The following is a 14,323-nucleotide window of genomic DNA, read 5'->3' as shown; positions in this document are numbered from 1 at the left end:
TTTTGTAGACTGCTGAAAATGGAAAAGAGTAAAATTGTGATTTCTGGATTTGATTGTTGAAAAAGAATTGAATAAGATGCTGAAGGCAGGAAAGGGGATGATTTTGAAAACTGCTGTAAAGAAAACTGGAAGTAGCTTTTTAGTTATCGTTCCTCCCTTTATTGTTTTCTGTATTTTTCCTTGAAATGAAAGCTTTGGTATATTGAAGATTCAACTAGAAACAATCAATAAATTCTCACTGCAGAGTTGGGTTTAGTAATTTGAAAGTGGCTGTTTTTTACATATTTTATCTGAGACAGAAAACACTGAAGGTATTTATGAAATCTTACTTTAGGCAGGAATACTAAGAAAGGGACCTTTGAATGGAGCGGCTTAAAGGACCGAAAAAGGGAAGAGGACCGAAAAAGGAAAGAAAATTGTTGTAATAGCTTTGGTTATCCTTTTTATAATTAAATGAGGACGATAGACGCAAATATTAGTGATGAAATGATAGAAATTAGGGTTCAGATTATGTACAACCAGAATTAAATCCACATCAACGTCATCATGAAAGTCTTTTTCGGAACAAGGTGGGGTGGGAGATACCATTCCTACTGGCCATAGGTGTGACTGCCCCCTTTTGCTTCAAAGGTGTAAAATACAAAGTTTAGGGGCATATGGCACCACCCATCCTTTTTAATAATTTTTTAACCTGAATTTATTATTTTCATATAAGTTCAATGTGAGCAACACAGCTAATATTTCTTCTTCCTACTTTCCCCACAATCACCACTCTGAAGTGGATTGGGCTGAGTGAGTGACTGGCCCAAGGTCAGCTTTTGTGCCTAAAATAACTAACAGCTCAGTCTCTGTTTTCCAGACTGATAAAGATGAAAAAAATCACTCCTTTCTAAACAGCGCTATAACCTTGTTCAATATGCCTAAGGATTTCCAGTGTAAAATTGGATTTGTGAGACTTATTTTGAAGATCAGTTCAGCCCTTCCTCATCCACTATAATTCAGCATTTAGAGCAATATTTCAGACTTGCTAATTGACAGCCTTCAACTATTGTGAATTAAGTTATTTTTAATTTTTTTTTTAATTAGAGCTATTTAATTTACATGCATATTGGAAAAGTTTCTTGGGCACAACTAAGTAAAAATTAAACAAGTTTAGTTGCAGGTACTGTAGGACTTCAAATATCCAAAGAACTTTGGTACTCACTAGTAGTTTTGTAAATGGTCTCATAACTTTCAAATACATTTGTAACAGGCACTGGTACAATAACAAAGTTAAAAGTAGTGTAATGATGCAGAAACTACAGCTATAACAGTTCGTCTTATAATACAATAATAAACATAACTCAGTTTTTGCTTTCTACTTCTAGAATCACTAGAAATCCACACATTTTTCCCAGTTTGTTCATGCCACTGAGGCTTCTTCCAAGAAAATGCTAAGGGCAAATAGGCCTCTTTCCTCAAGAAAAAGCCCCTTTCAGCTTTGGCAAACATTTAACTTTATGTTTAGCAGAGCAAAAAAAAAAAAATGCTAATAATCTAAAAATGGAAATATGTTCAGTCAGCCTAGCAAATAGGCTTTGTAGAGACTAAGGTGCCTTGCACAGCTGGTCTACCACCATTACCAGGCAAGAATAATTTAAAATTATGTATCAAAATGGCAAGTAAGCCATGAAGTAATAGTAAAAAAAAGAATCAAAGGCAAGAGCAATAGTTCAGTAAAATATCACCCTTTTGTGAAAGCACGATATATAATGGAGTCCCAACTTTAATTATGCTTCATGAAAGATTTCACTTCTAGGTTGATCAACTTGCAAACAGTCACGATTAAGAAGAGCTGTTGTTTTGCTCATAAGAACGGATGGCATCCACCAGACACGGAGAAGACTGTTCTCTCAAGACTTCCATGGAGCTGGCTGTAAAATCCAGACTTTGGGAGGAAAGCTTCCTATATGCCTCAGTGGAATTGACCGCAACTAATGCTTTGTAGGAAGCATTACTGCTGTCATTAGATATACCATTCACATCCCTTACAATGATCTCCTGCTGGGATTCAAATGTTAATGGAATAAAGCCCTCGCTGTCTGCCGTAAGAACAATCCAGGACAAATCTGTAAAAGACAAAGACACAAACAATATTTTAAAGAATTCCAAAGAGAAGCAGTGACTGTTGGCATTTGCATTTGCAAGATACCTAAGCAGTTAATGGGCCTTCCTTGCTTACCTCTATACAAAGGCCAGTTTAATAATGTTAGACCAAGCAGCTAGGGAACAACATATACTGGCTACAAGTTTGGTTTCTCTTATTTTTAGATTCATTTTTGCTTACAGAGAAAATTGTTAACAATGCGTCTTGAGAAAAAAAAAACTTTGAATACAGATGGTCCTTGACTTACAACCGTTTGTTTAGTGACCAAAGTTACAATAGCCACTGAAAAATGACTTATGACATTTTTCACACAACCATTGCAGCATCCCCATAGTCGTGATCAAAATTTAGACTCTTAGCAACTGACTCATATTTATGATGGCTGCAGTGTCCTGGGGTCATGTGTTTTACCTTTTGCAGCCTTCTGACAAGCAAAGTCAATGGAGAAGCCAGTTTCACTTAATAATGGTGTTATTAACAGCAGTGATTCACTTAACAATTGTGGCAAGAAAGGTCATAAAATGAGGCAAAACTCACTTAACTAACGTCTCACTTATAAAGAAAAATGTTGGGCTTAATTGTGGCCTGAAGTCGAGGACTACCTGTCTATTTTTAAATTAGATTCTATCTATTCAGGATTTTTTATCTGGCTGGAAATAATCAAGTCAAGCTAAATTTCTGTATTCACAGTCAATCAAGTTCACAGAAACCAAGAGGTGCTATTATAGGGCTTAAACTGCACTCTTAAAATTATTGGAGTTGTGTATAAGATGGCAGGCAGGCATAAAGGTCTAAATTCACTCAAGGTGGGAAACAGCATAAGAGAAAGTCTGCTCAACAACTGAAGAAATCACTATTGAACAATCTGCTCTGAACAATCCTGCTGTAACATATATGGAAAGAACCTAGTTTTTCTGCCATGGCTGACACATAGATTCTCCTGCTTAAAATTATGCCTCAAATGTTCATGAACATTCTGGTTTGCTAATCAAATGTCCACCAAAGGCTAACATACACGACTGGATAGGAAGAGGTGCTAAACCCTAGAGCTGCCAGAGTTCCAGTTTCTATGAGTTTCTTTCATTGGTTATGTAAAGCTGTGTTGCGAGTGACATCATGAGAAGATTGCAATCATGTGAACCTTTAATCTTTCTGCTTAGTGTCTTATTTGAACTAGTCAGATAAGGCCAACACTAAGAAAGATTTTCAAAATATCTCTATAGGCACAAGCAAACAAGCCTGCATATGTAACATAATATTTAAGTCGATGTATCAGACTGAAAATTGCAAAGATAAGTCCAGGTCATGGATGAAATTATAACTATTAATTATAAGCTGTTTGTAATTAACAAAGCATCAGATTACTGAGAACTGATTAGCTGTTGCTGAATTAGATCCAGTTTATTTCCTTTATTTAGATGTACAGACTTATGTGTTCGCAAAAAATGGCAGACAGCCATAATTTAAGAGATGTGAAAAGAATACATGTCTCAATCACTAAGTATGAAGTAATAGTAAAGGTTTGTGAAAATAATTTAGAGCACCAAATAAAGGATTTGCTCAGGTATGTAATAGCATCTAAGCAAATGTGGCTACTGTAATCTAAAAAAATTAAATAAGTTAGATGTGGGTAGTACTTGGATAGGAACCACCAAGGAGTCCCTGGGCTATAAACTAGACAGAAAAGTTGAAAAAACATACCAGAAAGAGGCAGTGGCAAACTACTATTGTCCTACTGTCAAAAAAAATTCCTTGGACAAGTCCATAAAGTCACCAGCAGAACTCAATTGAATAGAGACTTTATCATTACAATCCAAAGATTTGGACAAATAACAGCAATTTGTGGGCATTCTATTGGACTTGCTTAAACAGTTTTCACTTTGAATAGTATATCAAGTTTTCACCAGCAGGATTATAAAATGTGTATAGTATGACAAGTATGTTTTACCATAAGACCAAACTAAACCTTCAGCAGGACACAAGCACTTATTCCCACAGCCATGATAAATAACACATCCAGCCCTATTTAAGTTTCTCCTAATTATACTCTAAATCATTTTCCAGCCATCTCCAGTCATTCATTCAAGTCCTTCTCTGTAGACAAACCAAAATGAGTTTGTTCCATCTTGTCCCAAGCACCCAAACTCAATTGAAGGTTTGTTTTTTCCTCAGGTTAAACATTCCCAATTCTTTTGACTATTCTGAATATGAAGCTATTCTATATATTTCCAGACTCTTCACGATTCTGGCTAGCCTCTTCTAGATTTGCTAATTTTGTCCATGTCCTTAAAATATGGGACCTATGGATGGTTATAGTATTCAAATATAGCTTACTAGCAGAGAGTGGAACTACTACTCCTTGTGACTTGAAGTATACCGAGATATTATTAGTTTCTAACAGAGACATGGTTATGTACTCCAGCCCTACCCCTTCTATTTTAGCCCTCCCCACTTTTTTATGGAACAACCGTTGTGAAACTGTTTCTCCATTCAGTTATAGTCAAACATGATCACATTCCTCTTTCAATAATAAAGAGATGTTATAAATGCAGCCATTTTTTATAGTTGTGATTTGAAGAGAACTGGTGATTTCTGAAGAGAACTGAGTACAATCAGTAAAAAAAAAAATCACTGTAAAAAAAATGTAACTATTTGGAAATGCCATTTATATATAAAAATGAACAAATATTTTGGCACTGGCACATGGGCTTGTTATTAGTGTTCCCACGGTTACCTTTCATACTTACTGTGCTGCATTTCAACTACACCCACATTGAAAATCTTCTGAATTATGCTCAGCCGGAGTTTCCCATCACAGAGGATAACAGCATGCTGTTCAGAAATAACAGATCCTGAAGACTCCTTCTGTTAATTTAAGAATTAAGAGTTTTAGGCATAATGATTCATAACAGCTCATCCCATGCTCATGAACCCAGGTTTCAAAGTGTGGAAATAGATGCCATTCAGATGCCATCTTGTTACTCAGTGCCATATTTTATGCCCACTGGTAAGAGCTGCATACACAGAGATACTAGGTACTAAGATTGAACTTGCACAATTTTCACCTTGAATATTGTAGTACTTTGGGCATATTCAGATCAATGGCTAGAGCAAAGGATATCACAAATGAATCCAGTTCAATGCTTGTTTTCTCTGTCTCTATAGGTAAAAAGTACTGATAATCATGTCTGATAGTCACTATTATCTATGAAATAGATGCATGTAATTTTGATATGTCAAGACAATACTTATTCATACAACACATAAACACACACACACACTTATTCATGGTCCTTTCTCCAGCCCACTCAAGGAGATATGTTCACAATTCCCATGAAAGGAAAATTAGGCTAAGAGAAGACAGCTGCCTTATGGTCATCCAGCAATTCTTGAGACTTAATGGAGATTTGAATTTAATGGAGATTCTTGAGACTTAATGGAGATTTTTTTTTTTTTTTTGTCTTAATTAAGTGTGCCTCTAGCCAAATCTACTGACTCTCAAGTGGCATTTCTGGAATATTTCTAACCTCTTGAAAATTACTTTTTAGATTTCACTGCAGTGTCAATTCTAGTCTACAAAGGCCCCAATCATATTGATGCCTCCAAAGGAGTCCAAATCTTCCTTCTCCTATCTTTAAAAATAGCTTTACATAACTAGACTTTGGTAAACGGCTCGCTCCTCTTCAGAAATTTTATAGCAAAACTCACAAGGAAGGAATTAATATTACTAGTTTTTAAGTAAGTTGGCTATATTAAAATTGTGACAGCATATTCTTTTTGGATTTTTTTGAAAGTTACCTGGCAAATTACGTTAACAAAAGAAGGTTCACAAGATGGTGGATACTGCGGAACAATTTTTTTTCCGGATCTTAGAAGCTCAGTTATCTCAAAAAGTTGATGCTGAAGTTCTGCAAAGCTGTAGCACAGTTCTTCTAGATTTTTAGAAATACAATTAGCTTCTTTTTCACTTTGCAGTAAGTTCCTTTTTACTTCATGAGAACTCTGCATTTGTTTGTCATATGAATTAGAGGTTTCATGAGATCCAACTTCTGGTGTACTTGAAATTGGTATATTTAGCGATCCTGAAGAGTTTTCAAGCTCTTGAAGAACAAAGGAATGAGTTATTGGCTCAACGTCCAAAGTTGTCAAATCTTGAGGCAAATCCTTGGACATCTTTTTCTCAGCAGAATCCACAATGCTTGTTGGCAGACATTGCTCATCAGCAATTTCTTCTATCAGTTTTTTCTTCCCAGAGGATGGCATGCTCATGCAGTCTGGGAGCAGCAATCCTTCTCTCAGAAAATGAGCATCAGAAGAATGCTTTTCAACACATTCTCTTTTCACTGGTATGTTCCTAAAACAAACTTGAGTAGGCCCCAAAAGTGCAGAATGGCTTTCTCTAGAGGTGATCCTTTTGACTATTAAGCGGAGAATGTACTTATCAGAGCGTGAAGATGGAAGAAAAGCAGGATCCATTAATTTTTGTTTTCCAACCAGGATCAGTAACAGTTTCTCTGTTAAGAAACACAATCCCTTTGGCCTCTCATTCTTTTCCAATTGAATTTGTTGAGTGTTAGGCAGGAGTGATGAAGATAAGGAATAAGTCAAAATTATATTACAAGTATTGGAGGCAACTACCACAGTCTGTGTTTTAGAGTCAAAAGCCAGGATATCTGGGACCAGGATACCTGGGATGCTGACTTTTTTGCTGGTTGTCGCTTTTCTTTCAAACGTCACCAAAATCAAATGTGACGCATCGTGACCACTTCCAGTTAGGTAATCCTTGGATCTTAGATTAATGAGGGGGCTTTTTTCAGATAGCTGTTTGCTCGAAGGCAGATGAGTCAAATCCACTGGGGATGATGCAAACATTTCCTGGTCAGTTAACTTTTTTCCATCACCTACAGAGGTATCACCATCAGATTCTAATGGGTTATTTTGAGAAGGTATTGAATTTCCAATAATTTCACTTGGAATTTCAAAGGAAACACCAGCATTTAAGCTGCAGATCTTATCTAGTGGCAGTTCAGTAGCAACTGCCACTTGTGTGCTCACAGTTGGTTCAATTGCACAAACATAGCCCCCTACATCAAATATTGGACAAAAGGAGCAAGCATTTAAAGTTTTCTGATCATCATCCCACATGTAGGAATGGAGTGTGCTACCTATCCCAATCACCAGACGTTTGCCTTCCTCAGTCCAACAAGCACAATGAATGATACCGGTACCTTTGATATCAGCTTTTATTCTGGAGTTATTGAGTCGCACCGAATGGAGCACCGAAGTTTCTCGTGTAGTGAGCACCGCCAAGATTTCTTTTTGGGGATGCCACACACAACCCTGAGGAAGTATAGGAAACAGCTCGCTGATTTCACTGATTTGATAAACCATCAGCTTGTTTTGTTCTGAAACACTGTAACAGAGTTGCCACATTGTAATGTGTCTTTTATGCTGAATAGCAAGAAGTGCAGGAGCATCTGGTGCACAAAACGGGCCCCAGTAGAGTCCATGAACGTGTTCAAATTGACCCACAACATTTGAGTTGCCAAAGTTAGGTTCTCCATTACGCTGGTATAAAGAAGTCAGTATCACTTGCTTTCCATCTGTCCAAGCAATCCCATGCACAGGATGGATGGCCTGGTGTAAGGCATTAAGGCCAGTTCTCAAGAGCTTTCCTTTCCCCAACTCCATGTTTAAGTTTTCATGGAATACATCTGTAAAGAAAACAAATACTGTTTTAATTCTATCATTACTAGCTAATTTGCCATACATGTAAGTGAAGGCAAACTATGAAAGTTTTATAATTGTCCAGTACGGTTTCATTATTCTATTGTAGCTTTTATTGAGCTTCTTTTAATTGATACATTGGTACTCAACCTGACTTAGGTTTTCAATGTTCTAAGAAAATGAATTGTCTCAAGTGAATTTGACAGTCACATTTTACTATAGGAAAAGAAAGCAGATCAGCAGTTCTCCAGCACATATAAAGCTATACCTTATAAGAAATACACATTTTCCTTCCCATAAATTTGGAAAAGACTATAATTCAGGAAAAAGCAACAATGGGTATCTGAATTCAGCTTCCCAATCTTCTGGATTTGTATGGTGTGACATTTTGGTATATTGGAAAAAGAATGGCTGAAAATGATCATTTGACTTATGGAACACTGTAAGGGTGATGTGAGAACAAGAGGCCTAGCAAAAGCAATCTAATCCCACTGTCACCTGAAATCACCACATAATAAAACCAGTTGGGCCACAATCAAACTGCAGAAATCTATTTTGTTACTGAATTGCAGAGGAGCATTTTCTGGATACTGAAAGCATATAGGAGATCCCCTATCTGGCCCACAATATTTCTGTTCTAATCAATTATGAGGAATATTTCAATTTTTAATTTAACCCAAAGAGTTTGTTCATTCAGGAACAGGAAAATGTGATCCTTCAGATATTAGTGAAGTACAACTTCCAGCAGCTGCAGTCAGTTTGGGTAATGCTGAGAGATTTTTACAGTTTAGCATCTGGACAGCCAAATGTTCCCTCTCCTTGTTTAAAAATGAACTGGGTGTCCATGACACCCATGTGGCTATTTTGTATCAAATTGTGACTACAAGTAGTCCTTGACTTACGACCACAATTGAGCCACAAATTTCTCTTGCTAACTGAGACATTTGTTAAGTGAGTTTTGCCCCATTATACGACCTTTCTTGCCACAGTTGTTAAGTGAATCACTGCAGTTGCTAAATTAATATCACAGCTGTTAACTGAATTTGGCTTCCCCGTTGACTTTGCTTGTCAGAAGGTAGCAAAAGCTGATCACATGACCCCAGGACACTGCAACTTCATAAATATGAATCAGTTGTCAAGCGTCTGAATTTTGATCGCTTGACCTTGGGGATGCCACAACGGTGGTAAGTTTGAAAAATGGTCATATGTCACTTTTTTCCATGTTGCTGTAACTTTGAACTGACTAAATGAATTGTTGTAAATCGAGGACTATTTGTATCCAATTGAATCAAGTATTTTCGATGGGGAAGAAAAAAAAATCCTGCTTACATCTCCCCCTCCATATTTCGAGAATGGGATAAAATTCCGGAGCAGACCTCAGACTAACAGTGACTTATAATGGGGGGGAAAAAAGCAGTGGAAATATACAGACATCAAGCTGAATATAGTCTATCATTTGCAGGCTTGGCTCTTTCAAGATGTGGCCAGCTTATTTTTCCCCACAAAAGATTGCAATTTGGAATTGGCTCTCTTTGAACCATTACGTGGTCAAGATGACGATGGGGAGGTCATCCGTCCCTCCCTATTTCAGCCTTTTAAAACCCCGGGTCCCCAGAGCTTGTCGAGATAAAAAAAAAAAAACCTTCACGTTAGGAAACCGGCGTAACTAGTGGCGGGGGCAGATGGGAACTGTAGTCCAATCAGAAACCTAAAGACCGGCTAAGTCGAAAGAAAAAAGACCGGACAAGCCTGATTCGGGGTTTTAGAGAGCAATTTCTCAATGCATTTCCCACCCTTGAGCCTTTTTTATTCTCCCCACAGGCAGCGCCTCGGCTTCATTTGCTGAGCCGCCTCCCGGTTCTGACCGCCACTCCTTTGGATCCAACGCCGCGCCTCCGCTCGTGCCCCTGTGGTTCCATCCCCACGTCAATTTACCTCTCTAAACACGCGATCCGGCTGCCCGTCTGTGTAAGGACATCACCCTCTTTTCACGCCCACTCGGTGCTCCGTTTATTGCCGGAATCCCAGCCACTCGATCTGGGGAGGAGGAATTGCCGGGCAGGACCACATGGACTTACCCCGTCTTGCCACAAGGGACGCTGCTGGCGGAGGCTTTCCGAAAAGGTTAAAAAGGGAGGGAGGTTCTAAAGCCTATATAGTATAGTATAGGCACGCATCCCCTGCCTGCCTATGATGTGACGTCACCGGAGTTCTATTTCTCTATTGGTCCGTATGTGAGCTAACAAACGCCCCCTAGCGACAGAAACGCAACTCAGGAAACTTCAAGCTTCCGGTCAGGCTGTTTGGTGGTGGAGCCGCCTCCTCCCTCCCTCCTCCCCCCCCCCAGGGAAAAAAATGGCTGGAACGTTGGGTTGATTTGGTGCTTACGCGGCTGCTACAATGCGAGCCTTGTTTTTTTTTGGGAGGAAGGACTCGAGATTCCTATGCCGCCTTTCCACAGTTTTGCGTTCCTGCGGCTGAGGCCAAAAAGTCAGAAAGTAATGTTGGAAGGCAAAAGAAGCCTTTCCCTTTTTAGGTTGTTGGAAGGCAGAGCTTTCCCTTCTTGAATTCAAAACTCCCGGCTGGGAGATTACTTCGAAATGATTGGAGGTCAGCTGTTTGAGAGCAGAATTAATTAGTTTATTGTTTATAGGAAGGCAGGCAAGAAACAAATACAAGCACAGCCTTCCGAGGCTAGCCTGTTTGAGCTTGTAAGAAAAACCCCTTTTTATATCCTAAAAGGTCTTTTGATTTTTTTTTTCTATGTGACCCTTTAAAGTCTTTTGGAATTCTTTTGATTTGGCATGGGAATCCTTTGATTTGTGTGTGTGAGATTGTTTTATGGTGTTTAAATCCTGCTTTTTTGTGATTGGGTTCTTTCCATCCTGGATCTGGCAAATAAGTAATTGTTTTATAGTCCTATTTCTGTTTTTCCTAGCCCTTATTCGTTCCCTATAATCAATCAGTTTGTTATTACTGTGTTTTAGTGAATATCTCCTTTTCTCATGTGTTTAAAATTCTAATTACTTTGGCTTGATTTCTTTTCCTTTTGGGGTGTTTGCTTTTTTCTGTGTCCCATACCTGTCTGGATGTTGCAGGCCCCTGTAATTTTGTCCTTCCTTTGTTGTGGAAATTAGGGTGGCTTCAGCTTCTTAATGGCCCATTGACAAAGGTGGGGGCTGAAAGTTCTGCCTGAGTTTCTGCTTATTTTCTTTTAGGGGAATTTTCCTGCTCTTTTAATATTTTTTGAATTTCTTTTCCTTTTTCTAGGAGAAGAGTGAATCATACCTTCCAACAATCTCTCATTTTTATTTTTTATTTTTCTGTGAGGTTTTCCCCGTTATCCCTATCATCTAGAGTGGTATCCGGATATACCTGGTATTCCTGGTCAATTTGGATCAGGGCAGGACTACAAGCTGTTAAACAACTGAGACAAGGGGGAATGCATTGACAGAAACAACACATAAGGGCTCCCAAAACACAGACAGTGACAATAGTAGAAATGAGGATTTTTAGCCAACGGAAGTCTGGTAACCATGAGAAAAGCCAAGAAAAATCTAAGAATGACTGATCATAGCCAATATTTTGGGCCAGCTCCTTCAATTGATGGATGTCCTTCTCCACAAGTCCAGAAGTTTCATTAATTTTTTTATGCAGGACATACCCCTAAACTCGGTGGGATTCAGTTTTTTTAACAACCGGTTCTGCGGGTGTGGCTTATTTGGATGGGTGTGGCTTGGAGGTCATGTGACTGGGTGGGCCTGGCTAGCTGGTCATGTGACCGGGTGGTCATGGCTATTTGTATAGGGACTTCTCAGAGGGCTGAAAAAAGTGATTTCTGACAGGTCCTTGCACTTTTGACCGGTCCTCGCACTTATGACTGGTCATCATTTATGCCCATTGTAGCATTCTTAACAACCGTGTCACTCATTTCACAACTGCTTCTCTTCACCATGGTGACAAGATAGGGCGAAAAACGTAAAATGAGAGGACAGTCGTAAGTTCGAGGATGGTCAAAAGTGCGAGGACCAGTCAAAAATAACTTTTTCAGCCCTCTGAGTAGTCCATATGCACAAAAGGACTACCCAGAAGGCTGAAAAAAGTGATTTCTGACAGGTCCTCACACTTTTGACTGGTCCTCGCACTTATGACTGGTCATCATTTATACCCGTTGCAGCATTCTTAACAACCATGTCGCTCATTTCACAACTGTGGTGCTTCATGTGACTGGGTGGGCGTGGCCAGGTGGTCATGTGGCATCGCTTCTTTGCCCTAATGACAGTTTGCTGCAATGGTCATAAGTGTGAAAAATGGTCATAAGTCACTTTTTCGAGTGCCATTGTAACTGTTGTAAATCAAGGATTATCTGTACAAAAATACAAAAAGCTTCTTTGCTTGCAAAAAGGTGCCCTAAATACCAATCATTAGATTAGAAATACCTGCAAACTGGAGTTACAAATCAGGGGGGGTGCCAGAGCACCTTGAGGAATTAAAATAGTTAAAATGCAGTGATAACTATCAGCAGCCAACTCTTGCTCATAAAGTGAAACCCTTTAGCAGAGAAGTCATTTAAGCTCTCCAGAATGAAGCAAAGGAGCAAACAGAATATCTGTTGCTTGTTAAACCAATTACCAGAACAAATAGACACAGAACTAGTCAGATTTCCGAAGCTGCTGCTTTTCAGGAACAGAGATTAACATTTTTCCTTCCAAACAAAGCTGAATAGGGAAAATTATCCATCACTAACCACAGAATTAAACATCACCAAGCACAGAATTAAACTTCACCAAAAACCAGTTTTAGACCAAAAGTCAGAAAGCGTATGTAAACTCACATTTGAATGTCAATCTTTCTAGCTAGCCAAGAAGCCTTGCTGAATGTCACTCATCTTGGTTCCTTGTCATTAAAAGCTTCTGCTTCTTTATTCAATTATTTCTTCAAAGTGCTGATCATTGCACCCTGGCTGGAAGAACTCCAACAGGGGAGTATTTCCTCTCAACAGCGGTGTAAAAAGCTTAAAACAATCCTTCCCCTTTAAGAAAATCAAGCAAAAAAATTGCCTCCGAAAACCTCCGGAACCGGAAGTGACAGTAAGTCTAGGCATACTGTGGAGAGGCAGTTTCTGTAATAAAGATTAAGCTAGGAAACAATACCAAATGTTGTAATTAATCCTTACAGGATTAACCCTGTAAAGTGGAAAAAAACAAAAGGAGATTTCTTTTAACAACCGGTTCTCCTAACTACTTAACTACTTAACAACCGGTTCTACCGAACCGGTAGAATCCCACCACTGCCTAAACTCCTCACAACCATAATTATGTTTCAGTAATAAGAAATCTATGGCTGCTCTGTTCTCCAGGGTAGCCTCTCTGACTTGTCTCAGTTCTCTGTTGAGGGCATCCAGGGCATGGGAAGTCGAATTTAAACTTTTGGCTAGGGTACATGCCAGGCTATTCAGATTTCTGGAATTCCTTACTGCTAGCCCTGGCACTCCCACTAGTGATACTGCCAATGCAACACATTCAGCTGTTGTGAGCAAGGAGACTTTTGAATCACAGTCTTGATTCTAAAGTATGGAAAGCTCTTCTGTGTCGCTTCTGCAAGGACGGCATAAGGATTGTCAACCTTCCTAGGGTGCAGGGCCTTATTTCTTTTAGGGGAATTTTCCTGCTCTTTTAATATTTTTTGAGTTTCTTTTCCTTTTTCTAGAAGAGTGAATCATATCTTCCAACAGTAATAAAAGCTTAAATGTCTTTAAGCACCGCCATTGGGTTGTGGTTCAAAAGGGCAAATCGCTCCCTTTTATTTTATTTATTGCAGTCATTGATCTTGTTTCTTTTCTTTAATACTACAAGCAATACTAAGAGCCTTGGTGGCGCAGCAGACTAAAGCACTGTTAAGTAACACCAGCTGCCTGCACTTACTGCAAGTTCAAATCTTACCAGGCTCAAGGTTGACTCAGCCTTCCATCCTTTCGAGGTAGGTAAAATGAGGACCCAGTTTGTGGGGCAATAAGCTGACTTTGTATAAAAAAGAACACCGCTGGGGGGGGGGGGGCGAAAGCCCTACTAAGCAGGTATATACAAAAGTATGAAAGCTATTGCTTAACACATTGTAAGCCACCCTGAGTCTCCGGAAAAGGGCGGCATATAAATTGAACCAATAATAATATGTTTTTTAATTTTTATTTATTTAATTAATCTTCTCATAGTTCCTACCACCCAACTCCTTCCACATGACTGTATGACTGTAATTTTGTTGCTTGTATCTTTATGATTTATATTGATAGTTTCCTGATTATTTGTACCCTATGACTATCATTAAGTGTTGTACCTTATGATTCTTGATGAACGTATCTTTTATTTTCTGTACTCCGAGAGCGTATGCACCAAGACAAATTCCTTGTGTGTCCAATCACACTTGGCCAATAAAAAAATCTATTCTATTCTA

At 38.8% G+C, this 14,323-nt stretch overlaps 1 protein-coding gene and 1 long non-coding RNA gene across 3 annotated transcripts; one reads left to right on the top strand and one right to left on the bottom strand.

Moving 5' to 3' along the window:
- Window positions 1-1,747: 1,747 nt before the first annotated feature.
- LOC117674287 (WD repeat and coiled-coil-containing protein-like) lies at window positions 1,748-10,218 on the bottom strand. 2 transcript variants are annotated; one of them, XM_034432203.3, is made up of 4 exons: window positions 9,809-10,218; window positions 5,945-7,860; window positions 4,894-5,011; window positions 1,748-2,108 (listed from the first exon to the last, which is right to left on the bottom strand). In XM_034432203.3, exons 2-4 carry the CDS (start codon window positions 7,835-7,837, stop codon window positions 1,825-1,827), a joined length of 2,295 nt encoding a protein of 764 aa, XP_034288094.2. In that variant the 5' UTR covers window positions 7,838-7,860; window positions 9,809-10,218; the 3' UTR covers window positions 1,748-1,824. The 2 variants fall into 2 exon arrangements, with proteins under 2 accessions (XP_034288094.2, XP_034288095.2); XM_034432204.3 differs by having other exon boundaries at window positions 9,667-9,818.
- Window positions 10,149-14,323, top strand: LOC148116737 (uncharacterized). Its single transcript, XR_015732442.1, has 2 exons — window positions 10,149-10,584; window positions 11,144-14,323. It is a non-coding gene; the product is annotated as an uncharacterized LOC148116737 (long non-coding RNA).

This window comes from Pantherophis guttatus, chromosome 1 (genome assembly GCF_059756535.1).
Source record: "Pantherophis guttatus breed Tessera chromosome 1, ASM5975653v1, whole genome shotgun sequence".
NCBI classification, from domain to species: Eukaryota; Metazoa; Chordata; class Lepidosauria; order Squamata; family Colubridae; genus Pantherophis; species Pantherophis guttatus.
Note: the sequence above shows the minus strand (reverse complement) of the source record. Positions and strands in the feature narration are given on the sequence as shown.